The following is a 21580-nucleotide window of genomic DNA, read 5'->3' on the forward strand; positions in this document are numbered from 1 at the left end:
CCCCTCAAATAAACCTACCTTATACTAATATTACTTGTCCACCTTTCCCATAACTATTAACACATCTAAAAGGCATTAATGGATATATTGATATTTACTTTAATTGTACACTTTTTCATTATATGAAAATTAGGGTTTGGAGTGAGAATGAGCAAAAGTCAGATCTGTTTTATTTTTCTCATTTTCTTGGTAATTGAATTTACATAAGTACTTATGTTTTTTTTTTTTTTAAATGGAAAAATACTTTACTACAATATCTACTTTATAATCATCTGATTATGGGGTATTGTATCCTATAAAGCCTTGAAAGTACACTTATTTTTGTTAGTCCATCCCTTCTTATGCTTGGGGTAAGCAAGTTGTCAACTGCCCATGCACCCTGCAAGGGTGCTTCTACACTTCCCTCCTCTGTATTCTCCCTCTTCCAGGACCTTTAACACAGAGTCCACATACTTGCTTATCCATTCATCACCTTTATAGGGGTCTGGAATTGTTTAAGAAAAATAAATTCAAAAGTAAAACTCAAAGTCCCAAAAATCTGTCCCTGGGAATGGCTCTTACCTCAGAGCCTGGGTGTGTGAAACGGTTCCTTCACAAAGTCTTTTTATCAATTCTTAGGAGGTGACCTGCTTTGGGACTTCGCATGCAGCTCCTCTCCTCAGACCTGATATCCTTGCAGACTTCCCAGAGTCACCTCCCTCACTCCCTCTGCTCTCTCACGCTTAGGAATCCTGTTTTCTTAAACCATCAGAATAACCCTCTGTGGAAAACTCTGCTGGAGTGAAATCATAAGGAATACGGCTGAGATTTTATTAAGAAGGTTTGGTATAGTTCATAGTCATCCATCTTAATGCTAAGAGTAGTTTCTTGGTCCACTGCTTGTGGTCCCTTAACATTCAATCTGAGAAACACTTGATTAAAATGGGGTTAGTACAAAATGCCTGGCTGAAATAGTAGCTTAATAAATCAACAGCCAGAAACTTCTTGGTTATTTTGAAGGGATAAGCAATGCTATATAAGCTGTTAAATAACGTAATGCATCAGTCCCCATATTTTACGCTTCCTTTCAAAAACTGAATATGGAGTTCTAAAGAAGGAGCTTCTCTCAAAAAGCTGGTTGATGAATAAACCAAAAGGTAAATTTCAGTTGTGTAATGATACAGCTCACTTACCAACCTATGGGATTGTTACCTTTTAATTTGTAACTGCAGCTGTAAGATCCAGTCAGCACCAGGACCACTGAATAAGAATGCACCAGAACAGTAGTCAGATTTACTTAAATGGATTGATGATAGCACAAACTATGAGGTAAATTAACAAATTATCTGTGTAGATCTCCTGATACTCTGAGTAATAGTTTTTTCCAGGTAAACATCCAGGCCATAAAAAACAAAGGGAAAAATAAGATGTTGGAAATCACCTCTAAACACCACTGTGCAGATGGAGAGGAAGAATAGCAATTGCATTGAAAAGCCATGATCTGAATGATTCCAAATTATTACTTTCAGTCAGGTTGAACTCATACCATCATTGTTTTTGTTTGAATAATGGCATACAATACAATTATTGGCTCTCATGTTGACAGTCTGCTTTAATTGAAGCCTGGCAGTGTTTTATAGCTGATGGTAGGTACTATTAGGAGATAAAGCAAGACCTTCATTTAAACAATGCATTTTAAAGGCTTGTAGTGAGTACAGATCATTGATTTCCAGAGCTTTGTGGGACTGACCATTGCTATGACCTAAGAGGGTATCCAAAGAAGTCAAGGATCTATTCATTGTCAGCAGGTTCCACTGAAAGTATTTATATTTCTGAAAACTATCTGGCTTGCAATGATAGTTTCAGATCAGAACAAATACACATTGAGAATCTAAGCACCAGTTAAAAATGGTTTTGTAAATTCAGTTCATATGTATTGAAATTGTCAGCAGGCTTACTTTTGTATTAGTAAAGTAACAGCTGCTAAAGCAGCAGCTGAATGTGCTACAGTTAGCTTTTAATTTCTTCTTAATTGCTATAAGTCAGGCCCTCACAAGGGGGAAGCTTTGTGTTATCTAAACTCAATTGCCTACTTTGCCTACCACTTTGGACTTTATGGGGTGCTACTACATTTGGCAAACATAGTAAGAAGGCATGTTTGTTATGGCAATGTGTGAATCTTAAAGCTGCAGACACACTTTTTGTTTGTATATGTCTTGCATACAGAAACAAAACTATATGAAAATAACTGACTAAAATCTAGTGAAAAATCTAGTGAAAGCTGACCCTCTGCCTTTAATTTGCCATGCTGTGCTAACGTAATAGCAGAACTCTTGGACCAATCTCAAATATGCTATGATGCCAAGGCACAAACAAGCAAAATCAGGGTGGATGCAGTCTTGAAAGCAAACTAAAAAGCTTAAATACCCAAATCATAGACACTGAAATCCAGCTCTTTGCAGATGCCTAATGCAAAACTTATACACCACTCAAATCCTCAAGGTAGGATTTTAGTGGGATTAAAGTGGTACATAACCTTCCACTGTTTTTTTGCATAGAGATAAATTTCACCCTAACAAAATATAGGCCAAATTTTGCTCTCAGGTAACTAATAAGATCTGTGTGGTTGTAAGGCTGTAAATAAGAGCAGAAGTTGGCTATGTGGGACCTACTCAACTTTACTCTGCATATTATGTATTCATCTACATTGGTGCAAAGTAAATGTAAAAAGTTACCAAATAATGCTCTTGGCACTCACTGTTCACTGGTGCTATGCTGGGAAGCAGGTCCTGAGTGTTTAAATTTAAAAATTACGTTACTATAGAAAGGACCGAAAATTCATTTTTCCTTGACGTATTTCAGAAGTCCTGAGTTCAGGATTCTATTTTACCTTCCAACAGTGATCAGCATGAAAGTGTTTAAAGTGTCATTACCGTTGAAGGGGAAAAACTTAAAATCCTGACATCTTAATCCAAACCTTCTGATTTTGTGCAGTCTAATTAATACATATCTTTACATACATACAAATCTTTCATCCCAGCAGCTTATCCTCCTCAAAACTTGGTGGTTCTTATAAAGTGAAACACATCTCAACCACTTTAGTTTTGCAAACCAAAATCTTACCAAGAAGGTTTTACCAAACCACACCCAAAAAGTAGCCACCTCACCCTATCACCAAATAATGTGTCTATAAATTATTCAGTATTCTTAAAACACAGTTCATTACATGGATAACATGACAGCTGCTTAGAGAGGCTTGTTACAGTGTTAGTTTTCAACATATGGTACCAGTAATAACATATGACCCATGTTTTGGCCTATACACTGCTCTTGATTTAGAAGTGAAATGTTTATTAATGTCAAGTCGAGCTGCATGCATGGACTGAAGGCAGTATAATTTAATATCTTGTGTGCTGGGAGCTTGTATGCCAAATTTCAACCTAGTGCAAGCTGAAGAATGATTATCCTCATTTTCCTCCTGACCCTCACTTTGTGAAAAAGAGAGGATCAAAGTCAGTAATAACCCAGTATGGTATGTGTCTAATTAAAATATAAAGAAGAAGGAAGGGAGGCTCTGCCAATAGGATAAATCCTGCCCTCGCTATGATGTCTCTGAAAGATCCCTATAGCTCCCACATAGCAGCAGGAGCTACAGAAGAGAGAAATGTTTCTGCAGCTAGGATCAGGGAGACTGGAGGTAGGGTTCTAGCACAGCATGACAGAGGGAGGATCAAGCAACCCCAACCTTGAAAGTCCTGCTTAGTGAAAGATCAATCATACACCAGCAGCACACATGCTCACTGTGCTCGGACAATAGGGGGAATGAGTAGATACCCATGCCCCACCTCAGAGTTAGGGGGTGGGGGTGGAGAGGTCTAGCACCCATCCAGAATATCTCAGTACCTGGAAAAAAACAGGTGAGGAAAGATGTCAGGGTTAGATGTGATTGGTTTAATTGACCCTGGAAAATAGTCACCTAGGCTTTGGCGAACTCCCCTCCTTCCTGCTGCAGGCAGGACATTTCTGACTTTCTCTCTTCACTCCTGGGTTGAAGGACCACATAGATGGAGAAGAAGATGGAGGCCCTGCCTGGGCCAGCATCTTTCCTTTTGAAAGGAGGGGACCACACTGAGAAGGGTTTAGGGGTGTGAGGGAGGATGGCCAGACACTGCTTTCTGTTTCCTCTCCCCTCCTAGTAATCCTGTACTTCAAAATCCTAACATGAGGGAGATAAACCAGCGCCATCTTGCCTCAGTGGATTTGAATGTGTGTGAAGGGAAAGGATGGCTGTGGGAATCAGAGGAACATCAGAGCCCAGGTGGCCAGTTTACAGAGTCAGAGTACACATCATGCTACTTGATGCCCCACACACCAGGGGTATCCCTAAAGGATGAGACATGTTGTGGGAGCAGGTTTGAAGCACTTATCTACCTCACTTGCAAATCTTTGGAGAAAGATGGCCAGCGGTGTTTGATCCTGCCCTGTGTCCTTTTCAAGTATCTTGATTATATCATTGGCCTGCCCTGTTCTATTAAAATAAGAGCACTTTTGAGTGGCAGAGTGATGATAACTAGCAAAATAAATCCCTGGTTTACTTTGGAAATGCTTAACATCCTTTATATAAAAACACTTAACATCCTTTAGGAAATGCTTTCCCAATGTTCCCTTAAAGTGATACAATTCTCAATTTACACTGGTACAATTGTATTCCTTCGGGCTCCCCACCCACATACACACACCGAAGCAAAACTGGCCATATTTATTGTTTCTGTTACTCCACTGAATCAATGGCACTACAGTGAGGTGAACTTGGCCCTTGGCTCTGTTCAGTTTGTAATTTTTCTTTTTAAAGAAAACAGCTGCTGAAGAGTTCATTGACTGTAGTGGAGATACTTTTCAGAGTAGCAGCCGTGTTAGTCTGTATTCGCAAAAAGAAAAGGAGTATTTGTGGCACCTTAGAGACTAACCAATTTATTTGAGTGTAAGCTTTCATGAGCTACAGCTCACTTCATCGGATGCAACTATACCTTATTTTTAATTCATAAAACACCATTCTCCACAGGTAAAATATCAGCATTATTATATTTTTCCTTGGTCACTCTAGGCTTTGAATCTTTTTTCCTTTTCCTACATTGCATCTTCATTGTGTTGGGCTCTAATGTAAAGTTATTGGGACAAAGTCAATAGACTCAGTGGGTTTTCACAAGAGTTGAATTTGGCCTATCCTTCTCTCAGCTGCTTTTCCTTTTTTTTTTTTTTTTTTGGCCTATAATTTATAATATGAGAATTTTGTGCTCCTGAAAGTAGAAGGCTAACAGCGCTGACTAAAACCAGCCCTAATTCAAGTTTCCATTCATAGCTTGACCAATGCACCTCAATTCCAGCTTGCAAGCCCCCTGCTATTCGAATCATTTGTCTGTCTTGAAAAGAAGCTGCTGCAGTAATTGTGTCAAATTATATGGTGGTTTTGTGATAGGACAAGGCAATTGGCTGAGTCCACAACATTCATTTTTACTTGTGATTTAAGGCAGGCTTTAAACTTAGGCCTATTGTGCCACCTTATCTTCTTAGGTTAGTTTGTCATGCATTGTAAAGTGTTCCAGCCTAGGATGGCAGGGTTCTCTGACTGACATTATGAACATTTTTAACATCCAAATTGCTATAACATTCAAAATGATGCCACTATAGCAGACATTCTAATGAAGTTGAACATACTCATTAAAATGTTGCTATGAACTAAAAAAAAAAAAAAACCAATTAAATTTTTATCCTTACTCCTTTCAGGATTATCATAGTGTGTTTTCCTGCCTATAGTTGGTTCCTTATCTTTGTTCCTACATATTGAATGCTTTTGACATGCTTTAATATTAACTTTAAAAAAGAAAGGTGGAGTAGAAATAATGTTTAAAATATTTGTCATATTGTATCAAAAATCCCTAAAAAGTAGGTAATTGATTGGATGTACCAGAGAAGCTATAGATGTTCACTGAGTGAGTGCAGGAATGTTTTTCTAAGTTCCAAACCCCTGCATCTTTTATAATTTCAGCTGGCTGCTTTTCTCTGTAATTGAAAGACTTACGCAATACATTGTACTATGAGATGCTGATCTGAGGTTACACAGCGCTTTAGAGAATTTAGGCAGTTTCTGTAAAAATGATCATTATATTAAAAATCCAGTGCTGTCTCAGGATTAGAAACTGTGTCCCTCGTTCTAATGTTTTCTCTCTGACTCAGCTCTGAACCAGTGCCACAGTATGGTATTAGGTGGAACTGTGCTATGGGAGGTCTTTTGAATAAGACAAAAAATAAAGATCCTGATCATTGTTATAAATAGCTTGAAGTCATTTTCTAGTCCTAATGCTTTTTTCTCAAGAATAGAACATTGTACTCCCATTCCTGTCCAAATTACAGTGCAGATAATTAAATTCTGTTTATCTGAATTCTCACTAAAGTTTTACCTGGATATGGTATCCTCCTTCAGATTACATTCCAAACCATTACATAGTGTTGTTGTATACTAATCAACAGCTGCTGTCACTTTGCACCACAGAGGTGATAGTGGTGGTTAATATGAACTCTGTGTGTCTGTTGTATTTTGTATTGCAGTTTAAATTTGTAAAACACTTTAATATATTTTACACAGTGACGTCTCCCCTACATTGAAATATTGCCCCAAGTCATTTATATCAGCATCAGAACATCACTGATTTAAAAGGAAATTGACCCTCCAGTAGGTGTGACAGGCACAATTTTGTAGCTATTGTACTTTAAAATGATATCACGATGTAGAATCTCCATGTATTAAAAGTACATTAGGGAGATTTTTTTTAAATCCTCATGTTTTGATCACAGGGGGAAAAATATCCCTATTGCAGGATACCTCTCATAAGAATGGCATACTGCATTAGGCCAAAGGTCCATCTAGCCCAGTATCCTGTCTTCTGACAGTGGCCAATTCCAGGTGCCCCAGATGGAATGAACAGAACATGTAATTATCAAGTAATCGATCTCTGGTTGCCCATTCCCAGCTTCTGGCAAACAGAGGCTAGGGACACCATCACTGTCCATCCTGGCTAATACTTATAGATGGATCTATCCGCCTATGTAGTTCTTTTTTTAAAACTTGGCCTTCACAACATCCTCTGGCAAAAAGTTCCACAGGTTAGTTGTGCGTTGTGTGAAGAAATACTTCCTTCTGTTTGTTTGTGCTCTCAGCTGTAGAGCACTTGCAATACATCAAGTTTTGGAACAGATTCTGGCTCTGTGTTTCCAATGGTGTTCTGCATCTGTGATACTATGGGCAACAGCCAGTGCAATGCCTATCAGCTGGGAAGGGAGCAAGCTTTGGTGGGGGAGGAGTGCCTATGTTTAGCACAAAGCCAATATGACTTCCACCATCTTGGCCAGCAAATCAGAGATTGAAGTTGGGACCTCCTGAGCTAAAAGCATGAACTAAAGAGGAGAGGCTCCCCCACTAGAGTGGTAACAACTCAGCCTCTGCAGCTTAGCCACCGAAAGGGACCTGTAATGCACACGCGCGGCAGTGGGTTACACCTGCACAGTGTGGTGACATCACCATGCACAGGCCATGCCCATTGCTGATGGCAGGTCTCTATTGTTGGTTCTGCCACTGTAATCTTCAATCTGGAACAGCCTGCATTTGCTGCTTCCTTTGCTGCATTCCACAACAATTGAAAGGGTTTGCAAGTGAGTGGGAAGTAAATGAGACCAAAAAATAGGGGCACAAACTGGTGTTCTACATTTCACTCATTTGGTGCTCATTTTGATAGGTTGTGTCACACACTACCAGGTTTGAAAGTTGGGAGGTATGGGTTGCAGTCATTAGGAACATAGGTACGTCTAATCATAGAATCACATGACTGGAAGGGACCTCGAGAGGTCATCTAGTCCAGTCCCCTACATTCATGGCAGGTTAATTATCTAGAACATTCCCAACAGGTGTTTGTCTAACCTGCTCTTAAAAATCTCCAATGATTGAGATTCCACAATCTCCCTAGGAAATTTATTCCAGTGCTTAACCACCCTGACAGGAAGGAAGTTTTTCCTAATGTCCAACCTAAACCTACTTTGCTGCAATTTAAGCCCATTGCTTCTTGTCCTATCCTCAGAGGTTAAGAAAAACAATTTTTCATCCTCCTCCTTGTAACAACCTTTTACATACTTGAAAACTGTTATCATGTCCCCTCTCAGTCTCCTCTTTTCCAGACTAAACAAATCCAGTTTTTTCAATTTTCCCTCATAGGTCATGTTTTCTAGACCTTTAATCGTTTTTGTTGCTCTTCTCTGGACTCTCTCCCATTTGTCCACATCCTTCCTGAAATGTGGCACCCAGAAATGGACACAATGTTCCAGCTGAGGCATAATCAGAAAGGAGTAGAGCAGAATAATTATTTCTCGTGTCTTGCTTACAACACTCCTGCTAATACATCCCAGAATGATGTTCGCTTTTTTGAAACAGAGTTACACTGTTGACTCATATTTAGCTTGTCGTCCACTATGACCCCCAGATCCCTTTCTATAGTATTCCTTCCTAGGCAGTCATTTCCCGTTTTGTATGTGTACAACTGATTGTTCCTTCCTAAGTGGAGTACTTTGCATTTGTCCTTATTTAATTTTATCCTATTTACTTCAGACCGTTTCTCCAGTTTGTCCAGGTCATTTTGAATTTTAATCCTATTCACCAAAGCACTTGCAACCGCTCCCAGCTTGATATCATCCACAAATTTTATAAGTGTTCTCTGTATGCCATTATCTAAATCACTGATGAATAGTTCCAGAATGATCCCTGCGGGACCCCACTCATTATGCCCTTCCAGCATGAACGTGAACCGCTGATAACTACTCTCTGGGAATGGTTTTCCAAAGAGTTTTGCACCCACCTTATAGTCCATCTAGGTTGCATTTCCCTAGTTTGTTTATGAGAAGGTCACCCTGTCAAAGAAAACTATCAGGTTGGTTTGACATGATTTGTTTTTGACAAATCCATGCTAACTGTTACTTATCACCTTATTATCTTCTCGATGTTTGCAAATTGATTGCTTAATTATTTGCTCCAGTATCTTTCTGGGTAGAGAAGTTAAGCTGACTGGTCTGTAATTTCCTGGGTTGTCCTTATTTTCCTTTTTATAGATGGGCACTATTTGTGCCCTTTTCCAGTCTTCTGGAATCTCTCCCATCTTCCATGACTTCTCAAAGATAATCATTATTGGCTCAGATATCTCCTCAGTCAACTCCTTACGTATTCTAGGATGCATTTCATCAGGCCCTGGTGACTTGAGGGCATCTGATTTGTCCAAGTAATTTTTAACTTGTTCTTTCCCTATTTTAGCCTCTTCTGTTCCTGCCTCATTTTCACTGGCATTCACTATGTTAGACATGCAATCACCACCAGACTTCTTGGTGAAAATCAAAACAAAGAAGTCATTAAGCACTTCTACCATTTCCACATTTTCTGTTGTTATTTCCCACCCCACATTGAGTAATGGGCCTACCATGTCCTTGGTCTTTCTCTTACTTCTAACGTATTTGTAGAATGTTTTCTTGTTACCCTGTATGTCTCTGGCTAGTTTGATCTCATTTTGTGCCTTGGCCTTTCTGAAGTTGTCCCTAGATACTTGTGTTATTTGTTTATATTCATCCTTTGTCATGTGACCTAGTTTCCACTTTTTCTAGGACTTTTTTTTTTTTTAAGATTATTGAAGATTTCCTGGTTAAGCCAGGGTGGTCTCTTGCCATACTTCCTATATTTCCTACTCAGTAATATACTTACCTCTTGTGCCCTTAATAATGTCTCTTTGAAAAACTGCCAACTGTCTTCTATTATTTTTCCCCTCAAACTTGCTTCCCATAGGACCTTACCTACCAGCTCCCTGAGTTTGCTAAAGTCTGCCTTCTTGAAATCCATTGTCTTTATTTTGCACAAAATACCATATATCTATTCAAGTGTTTGAGCAGTGATTTTTGTTGTTCAAAACTTACAATCAAAATAACATTAAAAATTACCTTTGTCAGTTATAAGTGAATTTAGTGCTTCAGAAAAATCATTTTATCCATAGAACAGATACAGATAGGTGCTGGAAATGCAAACTTTGAACAGCCTCGTGAGTGTGTCTTAAATAATTTCCTTTTAGGTAAAGGTTAAGGATGGGAGCTCAATTCAGTATCTAAGGCTTGCCATCTGCAGCTACTAACAAAGATGCCATTTTGTGTAAGTTGTGATGCCCACGGAAGTCATTTGTAATTTTGTTTAAAAATTGCTAGCAGGATATTGTCCTTAAGGGAAGGGGATGCATGTTTTCAAACTGGTGTATGGGGATTCAGTCACATGAACCCATGAACTATATGTCCATTACTAGATGATAATGATATTGCTTGTACCAATAACGTCAATAATATTGCAGAAAAGGCAGAAGTGTTCAATAAATATTTCTGTTCTATAACATATAATATAATCTCATTTTGTGCTGATGAAAACACTCTTCCCTGTCCGCTAGTATCTGTGGAGGATGTTAAACAGAAGCTACTAAAGCTAGACATTTTAAAAATTAGCAGCAAGATAACTTGAATCCAAGATTTTTGAAAGAGCTGGCTGAGGATCTTGCTGGACTGTTATTGTTGATTTATTTTCAATAAATCTTGGAGCACTGGGTAAGTTCCAGGAGACTGGAAGAAAGCTAATGTGCCAATTTTTCAAAAGTTTAAACAGGATGACACGGGTGATTATAGGCCTGTCAGCCTGACATTGATCCCCGACAAGATAATGGAGATGCCAATATGGGACTCAATAAAGACTTAAATTAGGGTAGTGTAATTAATGCAAATCAATATGGGTGTATAGAAAATCAAAGTAAATTGATATCTTTTTTTGATGAAATTGCAAGTTTTATTGATAAAGGTATTAACTTCTTTATCAATGACCTGGAAGAAAACATAAAACAGTCATTGATAAAGATTGCAGATGACACAAAGGTTGGGGGTATGGTCAATAAAAACAAAGACAGGAAACTCATACAAAGTAATTTGGATTGCTTAGTAAATTGGGCGCAAGCAAACAATATGTGTTTTAATATGGCTAAATGTAAATGTAGACATCTAGATTCAAAGAATATAGGCCATACTTACAGGATGTGGGTCTCTATCCTGGAAAGCAGTTGGTCTGAAAAGGATTTGGGTGTCCTGGTAGATAATCGGCTGAACAGGAGCTCCCAGTATGATGCTGTGGCCAAAAGAGCTAATGCAATCTGGGGATGCACAAATAGGAAGAGAGAGGTTATTTTACCTCTATATTTGGGGCACTGGTGGAATCGCTGCTGGAATAATGTAATAATGGAATAATAACATCAAGAAGGATGTTGATAAATTGGGGAGGGTTCAGAGAAGAGTCTCAAGAATGATTAAAGGATTAGAAAACGTGCCTTAACACAATTGAGTTCTTTAAGTCTATCTATTTAGCTGGGGCCTTTTCCCACTGCAGATCTCTTTCCCTGCGGTGAGGGAAGGCTCCAGCTGCAAGGAGCTGGTAGAGCCTTTCCTGCTGCCTCCTAGCTGCTAGAGTCTTTCCCCATAGTGTGGAAAGGTTTCAGCAGCAGGATGCTGCATTGCTAAAAATAGCAGTGTGGATGGGGAGACAGAGCTTGGGTGAGTAAAGAGCCATCAGGTGTGTCTTTACTCAACTCACCTAAGCCCAATGCTTCGCCGCTCACACTGCTGTTTATATTCCTGTTAAGGGGACTGTGCAGGTACCTACGCTACAAGCCACTGAATGAAGCATGCAGTATCTTGAGAGTCTTTTAGCTTAATCATTGTACCCTACCTGGTAAAATGAACAACTCTGGGCTTGAATCATCATGTGTCTTTACAATATCAATTACAGTGTTTACACATGCAGACTCCGTTGTTGATTTTAGAAGATATGCAACAGTATCTCATGTCGAGGACCATGACATTAATACTGCTGGATCAGTTGTGTGTGGTGTGTTGAGCACAATAGTTAGACTGACACCAAGGACTTCTGACAATGGCATTTTTTATTAAGATGAAACCCCAAATAACTCTCTCCCCACAAATAACTCACTGTGGAGATTTTCATAAAGATGGGGAAAATAGCCAACATACCAATTTCATCCCTATTGTAATTCCATTCACATGAGTAGAATTATACTGGGATGAACTCTCTCTCTATATATATATATATTCTGTAGTTTGGTTTGATTTGGTGTTTTTCAATAAGATGATGATTCAGTGCTGTGAAATTAAAACAAATTCTACACAATCTAGAAGCCACAGTTATGGGTGCAGTGTAAGTACCTGAATAGACTGGAACAGACATGTTATAGCTATCGGGTTCTCATTTACAGATGACATAAGCATATATCTCCTTCATATTGCATTGTGAGTTTGTCCTATTATGTTTTGATGCATGAATTGTACAGTGACAAATAAAGCTGAAGAAGGTTTTATAAGCTATTATGTATTCTTCCAAGATATTTAGACTCAGTAAAGCAGCATCAGCATCCAAATGTGTATTTATTTATTTATTTATTTATTAAACTAAGGTAATGTTTTATATTGTGGTTTCTTACCTTAAATATAATATTTATTACAACCACTTTAATATTTAGAATATAAACCATAAATTAGTATCCTATATATGATCTCTTAATGGGGGTGAGGAGTAGCAGAGCTCTAACCATCCAATATAGTGAAATACAGTATGTAGCTAATTGCCTAGTTCAGTATAAATTCTTTTTCCTAAAGCCTGGGACATTTGTTTTTTTTAATGTTGCAACTTGGCTCGTGGGAATCTTTTGCATGAGAAGATGGTAGTTGCGTCCTTTCTCATAACTTTTGCGCAACTTTAGGAACAGGGCATCAAAGGGAGGAAAAGCATGTGGGAATGGCCTACTAACATGAACAGACAGGGCCCCAGATGAGAATATATTTCTCTCAAACACTGGTGTGGTTCATGAATTTCAGCTCTAGCCAATACATGAGCTTCCCTGGCCAAGAAGAGTGTGTGATTCACAGGCACTTGGTGTAGCACTCTGTGACCCCCCTCTAGTGATAGGTGGGCCACAAATTGAGGTGAGTGAACCTTCTACACCTTTTGCTAACAGGAGCATGAGTGCTGGAACAATTTTTATAGTGGGGATGCTGAGAGCTGTTGAACCAAACTGTAAACACTGTGTATAGTGGAAACCACTTCAAGTCAGGGTGTGCTACTGCACCCCCAGAATCCCTAGTTCAAACACCTATGAACTGGAGGCTCATGTTTTAAGATCGTGAAGTCCTAGGTTCAAACCCCATTGCCAACGACCCACCCAGTGCCCTGTGTTATAGAGCCATGGGGGGCGGTATCTCCTCAGAGTCTATAACAGCTACCCTCAGCCTTTGATACTTATTACCACAAGAATTAATGGCTGTCTGGTGATGCTACAGTTTATTTTTTGTATTTCAGTAAAAAGCTGCAGCTGTAGCCTTTAATCCAAATGAGTTATATAGTCTTTCTGTATCATCCAGGGGGCATTAGTAAAAAGTGGCCCAAAAATACTGATATTTACCTCTTACGATGCAACATTACTATGCTATGGCCTGATTAATACCTTTGAGGTTTGAGCACCAATGAGAATTGAGAGCATTCAGCACCTTGCAATACTGAGCTCTTAGTAAATAACTTGCACAATGTTATCTTAGTTTTGCACAAATAACAAACATACTTATGGAGTAAATTCAGTGACATCATAAATATGCATAGGAACAGTGAAATACAGTACACAGATTATAGAACTTCATGAAATGGTATGCAGCAAGCACAAAGTAATCTGAGAAAAATGTAACTGAGAAAAATGTAATGATGGCTGAAGCATATAGAAACATAAAATGTATGCGATTTTTGGCTATATACACAATACAAACTGAGAAAAATATATTAATCTATACCACATCGCTGGAAATAAACTGTACATCAACTGTATTATTTAGGCTTAGGACAGGCATTTTAAAAATAACATGCTATTGTCACAATAGTTATTCCATCTCTCTTTCATTACATCTCTCTCAATCTCTATAACTGATCATAGAATCTGGCTAATCTGCACCTTCTTAACTTGGATACTTTGTAATCATCCCCCAAAATTGCGAGTCTTTCATCAGCCATCAATACAGATTTGAATAGTCAGTGCTGTAGTTAGATTGCATGTTACTTTGATGTCTTTATTTTTACAAAATACAGTATATTTACTAAGTATTAGAGGGTAGCCATGTTAGTCTGTATCCACAAAAACAACAAGGAGTCCGGTAGCACCTTAAAGACTAACAGATTTATTTGGGTATAAGCTTTTGTGGTTAAAAAAACCCACTTCTTCTCTCATGCCCAAATAAATCTGTTAGTCTTTTCGGTGCCACCGGATTCTTCATTGTTTTTTAGTATATTTACTAGTTTGCTATGCATTTTTGACATAATTAAAACTGAATGGCAGCCGACAAAATACTTTTTGTGAAGTGTGGGGTTTTTTTTTGTTTTTGTTTTGTGTTTAAGTGTTCACTTACTTATGGGTCACAAAATTCAGTAATTTACAATGAGGTCACCTAGTCATTCATGCAAATTAGTAAGGATATAGCTACATAGCTAGAAATTGTTCCCCATGGTTGTTTTGCAGGTGCAGCATATATGAGAACTGTTAATTGTCACAGTAAAACTGTTCTGTACATTTTCTATTTCCATCAAAATATCCTTCTGCTAAAATAAACACAAGCAGCCTTCTCCTTCCCTACTCCCAGTTCCTCCACCCACCCACACACAAAGCTATTTAAAAGTTTTGGGGTAAGATTGTGATATCATTCGGTATGTTGCTTGTATCTTAGTCTATAAAGATTCTCATTGAAGTTAATTGGTTTACTCCTGGAAGAAGATGCAAGTAAGGGAATCAGAATCTGGCTCTAAATGTATGGTCTGGTTCTATCATTTCTTTGGAGCTAAACTAGTATAATGGAATGGGGAATCATTCACTATGGGCCCCATTGAAGTTAATTGGAGTTTTCCCACTGACTTCAGCAGATCCAGGATTTCACCCTATATCTATAGAATTACTACTTGAAAAGCATTCATGTTCACGTCTGGTTCTTAAGTTTATTACTATTTTTTTAAATAGCACATTTAAGAATTTATAAAGTAGAGATATGAAGTGACACTCAAAGCCAAATGGAGTTTTAAGAGAGAGATTGGAAAGAGCTAAGACACAGGTCCTCTGAAGGATATTGTATTTTGCCTCCTTTCCCTGCCACTCCTGTAATATCTCTAAATACTGCTGTGTTAATTCAGAAACACTCAGTGAAAGAGAACCAGAATTAATCATCTTCCTTACTAGAGGAAGAGGGTAGCTTTAAATTTAATCTTAATAGGTACCGGGACAGACCTCCTCAAGTGTAAAGTCAGTGTTTTGTTTAATTTGATTGCCTGCTTCTGCCTGCTGCTTCTGACTTACGGCCTGTTTCTCTTCTCTTTATATTTTTGTCAACAGAAAGCTGACCTTGCAGTTGCACCACTGGCTATTACCTATGTTCGAGAGAAGGTCATCGACTTTTCCAAACCCTTTATGACTCTCGGAATAAGTATTTTGTACCGCAAGCCCAATGGTACAAACCCGGGCGTCTTCTCCTTCCTGAATCCTCTCTCCCCTGATATCTGGATGTATATTCTGCTGGCTTACTTGGGTGTCAGTTGTGTGCTCTTTGTCATAGCCAGGTAACATGATAACTTTTGTGATTTTTTGGCAATTATTATCTTCTTTTTCTTACTAATAATTGTCAAAAGTCACAATTTTTTTATTACTTTCTTACTCTTATTTTTCACTGTGTGGTGTATAGTGGAATAATTAATTAGGTCTCTCACTGTTGATTAGAATGTAGTACACTGCCATGCTAAGCCTCCAGCATGCTGTTTATGTCACTAAACTACCAGAATGCCAGGTACCTCTCCCCTTTTATTTTCAAACTGAAAGACATTAACAATCCCTGTGAATATTTTTTTTCTTCACTCCCATGTGTTTCTGTTCAGATAGAAAATGATGATTGTATTGTGTTGGCCTGACATGGTGTGGCATTGAAGGGAAATACCCCAAGTTAAGCACTTAACTGCCCACAGCAAGATCTGTCCTTAGATGTTCAAATTGGGCTCATAATATCTTTTAAATATAAAAATTGTTAGCTCACTCAAGGTTCCTTGGCTTCTCGGGATTAAAACAACTGAATAGTTTATTTAAAATCTTGTACAGGTAAATGCACTGAGATAAAATATCTAATTTAAAATGCCAGTCTGGGATGTATTTGGAGCCATGCTTAGCTGGGCTTGTTAGGGTCAAGGGCCTCAAAGCTGCAATTATGAAATCATAAAGCAATCCAATACGTATTGCTTTCTTGCTCTTTAATTGCGTTATTGCCCATTTTCTTCAGTACAGTGTTTCTCCTCTGTTAATCTTACAGGCACTGATAACAGCTCTGGGAGATGGGCAGACACGGTGACACTGCCATGCCATTTTTCCCCCATGGGCATCCCATAACTCTGATAGGAATTTTTTTATTATTGTATTTTACCTTTTCATTGTAAAGTAATTGGAATTGACCCCAAATGCTTGCAGAACTGTAACCTTGCACTCACTTTGTAACTGTGACTCGTGCTGTGACTGCAAAAAATTGCAAAGCATTAGAGAAACCAGTAAATCCCACTTTCCTTGGATTGTTGCTGTAACATCACTTGCACCATTCCATGATATTGGCAGACATTTTAAAATCATTTAATGAATTAAAACAGTTTAATATGGATGACTTTTTGACCACCTGATTGCCTAAGTTCACCTTATAATACACTTTTTTCTGTCAATTTTTAGAACCATCCTTGTATGTTGATAACAAAATTCCCCTCAGCTTCAAATTTTTTGTGATGTTATTCTCCTGTGCATAGTGGAGTCTCCCTATCCTTTTCCCTTATGCTGGAATTGATGTAAGGGTTCCACATCTTTCTTTGATACTATCTCTTTCCTTTGGTAGAGGTTGTATCATTCCTCTGGCAGATGGAAAGGTAGTAATCCTTGAAGCTACTTACACTTCCAACTCATAAGTAATTCAGCAAGGGCACCCAGGCATACAGTTATGTAGATAACGCTCCGAAACACATGCTGCATCTTGTAGTGAAAAACTTCACTTGTGTGCCTTCATTAAAGGACAATTTTAAAGAGCCAAGGACTTACATTGGAAGTTCCTTGAAAATAGAGTAGACTTCGTGGATTTTTGATGAAGACCAAATCTCTATTTCAGAGGTGATCCTATAACAAAGATACTTCTGAAAGCACTGAATTCGATAGTATAGCAAAAATGCACAAATGGTTTATTGTGGAACACATGCTGCGTGTATTTACATGTATTTCCAAAAAAATTAACCCAAACTTTACTTTATAAGGAAATTTTTGAGCGTGGTGCACAGCCTACATACCGCTCTGAAAATATTTCCTGCTGTATCTTGTGGGAGACTTTTTCTGACCCTACAAACTATTTGTTCAATTTTTTAGAAACTTTTTTTTATTATGATATTCAGTCACCTCATATCACTCACTGAGCTGGGAGGAATGTTTATCAACAAGCAGAAGCACCCATAGTAAAGGGTTATTGCTGAACTTGTTTTCACTTGTTTTGTCATTTGGCTCTATAAAATCCTGATGTACTCAGAAGCATATCTTTCTCATAAAGCAATACAAAAATATAGAATAGAGGGTTGTGTACAGTGAGAAAGTTATGTAAAATCTGTTTTATTTCCAAGTTTACATCAGTCTTCAGAGCTACAGATAACATTTAAGTATTTGTTAACTTGTACAATGAAATATTGATAGTGTATGTAGAAATCCAAGAAGTAGAATTAGAAAGGATACATTTTTCCCATAAAGTAGAAAGCTTTTTGTTAAAAATATATATGTGCTAGGATTTCCAATCCAAGATTTATAGTGCCTTTATACAGAGAAACAAACTTAAATGATGATCTATCGAAGAATACTAAAGATTGTAAAATACAGACTACACAGAAGTAAAACAGCCTGTTTGTGAAAGTAATAATCTACCTGTTGTCATTATAGGGCCAGATATTATAACTGTATCGTAGTGGACTTGGATATTTCAGCAGGCACTACTAAATGTGCAGTTTCACTACAACATATAATGTAGGTGATGCACTGTGTAATGTATGGAATTCAGAAAGTTTTGTACCGTATGCATTCCAGTCATGATAGGTCATGGAACTTGAAGGCTGTATGTCCTTAAATTGATACGTTCCTTTTAGATTCCCCTCTTAAAAAAGATTTGATGATGTAGCAACCTGCAGCATAATGAATATTTGACTGCCAGTATTTAATAATAGGGTATAACTATGTTTGAAGCAGTATACTACCTGGTATATCTTTTGTGGTGAAACATATGTTTTGCAATTACAGCTCATCAGACTATTCATTGGAATTATTTTGGGGGAAGTTCAGAGGTCAGTCTAGATGATCACAATGGTCCTTTTTGGCTTTGGAATTTATGAATGTGAACCATTTATTTGTCATATTTGGCCTTTTTCATTTGTGAATTGTTTCATGAACACAGCATGATTTTATGAATGTGTTCATTATTCATAAATATCCTAATAGGTTTAATAAACAATATTAGGTCCTATGAGCTTTTGTGCGCTGTACCTCTTTGAGTTGCTATACTGGGAATTCACTATCTAACTGGTTTTAGGGGTCACTTAGACCACATGCAGTGGATTGAGTTCACTGATTGGATGGCCTAGTTTTTTAAACAGGAGGAAACTGAGGAAGTCATTGTGGAGGTTGTGTCTCTCAGGCAGAAAATAAAGGGAGAGCACTTTAGTGAAAACAACATAGTAGAGGATAAACAGGCCTAAAAAATTTACATCTTTGCCTATCCTCTTTTTCACAAGAAAGAGTATTATATTTTGCTGCATAAGTAGAATCCAGATGTAAAGAACTAGGTTATTTACTCTCTGAGTCCAAAAGAGATCAACCAGATTTACTGGCTATCTAGAAGACTTTTGCTCTCAATTTTCTCTTATCATAATTACACCAAGTGTTGGGTGTGTGCGCATGCAGGTGTTGTGTTGCATTCTGAATGGAAGGTTAGGTTGGAAAGAATATACAGGCACATCAATATTCATCTTGAAAGCTGACCTGAACTGTTTTCTGTTGGGACTGGAAATCACTTTACAGTAACTTGTGTTAGTATTCCTTAACTTTCCATAGCAGGATTTTCCTTTTCATACTCTTTGAAGCCTGCCTCCCACCTTCACTTTGCTTTGGGTTTCTCTGTCTGTTTAACCAAGAAGGGGGGGGAGGGAGGCAGTCAATCCATCTCATACAGAAGTGTGGTTCTGCTAGCCTGCCAGATGAAAACCACAATGAGCAACTCTTCCAAATGGTCCCCAGTTTGAAACTCTACCCTCCATTTTTAACTTGTGTTTTGAATAAAAAAACACATTGACATTGTTGTAAATGTACTTCAAGGACACTGGAGCTATTCTACTTCTGTGAACTGGAAGCCCACCTGGAAATTCTGCCCTCTGTTGGCAATTGCAAAAGATTTGTAATTGTATCCAGCTATGGGTGTCTTCATTTGGCACAACTGACAGCCCATTGGATTCTACTCCTAATATCTTCTCTTCTTTGCCATTATGCTTGTGTTTTACCTTTTTGGGTTCTCAGCGAAAGGTGATCAGAATGAACTGGAAGTTGCAAAGAAAGTTACTTTATTTATATCCACTCCTCTTTGGAGTTTCACTGTGTACACAGACCCTATACTCATCGACAGAATAAATTGTGTCTTCTCAATATGACTAGTGATTCTGTGGACAGTCTTCTGGCAAGATATCTGTCTCCCTTGGGTACAAAACTGTTCAGAGCTTTCCAGTTCTAATAAGTTTTCTTTCCTGCTGTCGTCTTATTGTTTTGAACTGCAATCTCATAAGCGCTCTTCATCCATTCTTCCTATTAGTCTTTGAAGACGAAATAGTTGTTGCTCTCTTTGTTCTCTATGAAATCTTAAAAGTTATCTGGGTAGTCCTGGAGATTGCCAATACAGCAAGGAATATGAAGAATAACCAGTTTCATGCTCGGAGCTGTTATAAACATGTACTACTTTATTTAAATAGTTCTTCCAATTTGACTCTTGTTCTTCAGTTTATGTTGGTGACACTGTTAATAGTGTTCTGTTGAATTGTTCAGCGAGGTTTCATTCCACAGGGTAAGCTGTGACATGAGAGTTTTATAGCCCACAACAAGCACAAGTCTCTCAAATAATTGATTTTCAAATTCCATAACCTGTCCGTAATTGATCTCTTCAGGAAATTCAAAGGGAAGGCTAAAATCTCTGAATATTTTATCAGCAGTTTTTGTGCTTGATTTATTGGTTGTTGGGAAGGTCTTTGCAAATTTAGTGAAGTGCCTTATTATTACTAATATGTTTTCAAAGCATCACCTGTTAAGTTCTAATCATAGATGGTTATGGTTACAGGGTTAGCTGCAACTGTGACTCCTTCTCTGGCCACTCTGAGTGCAGACCACTCAGGCCTTGTGCCATTACTTCCCTAGGGTAGAATCACACAATTTTCCCATTCCTAGACAGAGACATGGGCTGTTGTACCCTGTAAATCAACTGTGCTTATCCTTGGTATCACTGGTTTTGGTATCTGCTCTTCTTCCCTTTGGGAGCTTGTGACTAGTGGTTAATACAGTGATCAGACAGCCCTCTTAAACAAAAGTGTTGTTTAATCTTAACAATAGGAAGAAAGCATAACAAAGGAGAAAAGGGGATTTAAAACAATGAAATTTCTACACGTCTATCTTACCTAAGCCCTTCTGCCCTTAGGGAGCCTAGGAAGACCTGGCTTCTTCAGATGCCCTGCCTAGGGTCTGTCCCTCTGAACAGTTTCCTATCAACTATCTCTCCCCAATGAGAGAGAGAGAGAGAGAGAGAATCCATTTAAATCTCAGAGTCTTCTTTCTTCCTGGGTTTTTTGGCCATGTGAGTCCAAAACCAGTTTGGTAAGCTTCACAGGAGAGTTGACTCAATCTCCTCCAGACAATCATCCTTCCATTGTCTTTTAAAATGGTCCATAAAGAGTTGGTTGAGAGATGTCTTATACTGAGTCCTTATCTTGTTTCCTGCTTGTTTGTTCCAGCAGGCTGCTATTAAGCTAAACCGGTGCAGTCATGCAGTGAATATCCCAATAACCACATCACATACTGTGCTCATACCTTATTACAGATCAGCTGCATGTCCTTCACATAGGATTCCTTTGCATTCCTTTAGTGCAAATAAGATGGAAGAGCAGTGGTGGTAAAGTGCTGTAAGGGGCCTTTTTTTTCTGAATGTTAGGTTTTTTCTAATTAACACCCTGAAAAAAAACATTGCTTCTATAAACTGAATCTGTTCATGGCCAGTAGAATCTCTCTGGAGCTTTTTTTTTTTTTTTTTTTTTTTTTTTATCTAAAGTGGTAAAATAATGGCTTATGTAGTTCTGATAACACAAGTAATTTCCTGG

General features: G+C 38.1%; 1 protein-coding gene across 4 annotated transcripts in view; it reads left to right on the forward strand.

Annotated features, from left to right (window-relative positions):
• GRIK2 (glutamate ionotropic receptor kainate type subunit 2) overlaps positions 1-21580 on the forward strand; it is a 626152-nt gene that overhangs the window by 415278 nt on the left and 189294 nt on the right. For all 4 annotated transcript variants that reach the window (XM_084624592.1, XM_084624595.1, XM_084624593.1 and 1 more), the window contains one exon: positions 15519-15742. In XM_084624592.1, the coding sequence (XP_084480718.1) occupies positions 15519-15742 (224 nt within the window). The remainder of the gene's footprint in view (positions 1-15518; positions 15743-21580) is intronic.

Source organism: Lepidochelys olivacea (genome assembly GCF_965140295.1).
Source record: "Lepidochelys olivacea isolate rLepOli2 genome assembly, chromosome: 3".
Classification (NCBI taxonomy): domain Eukaryota; kingdom Metazoa; phylum Chordata; order Testudines; family Cheloniidae; genus Lepidochelys; species Lepidochelys olivacea.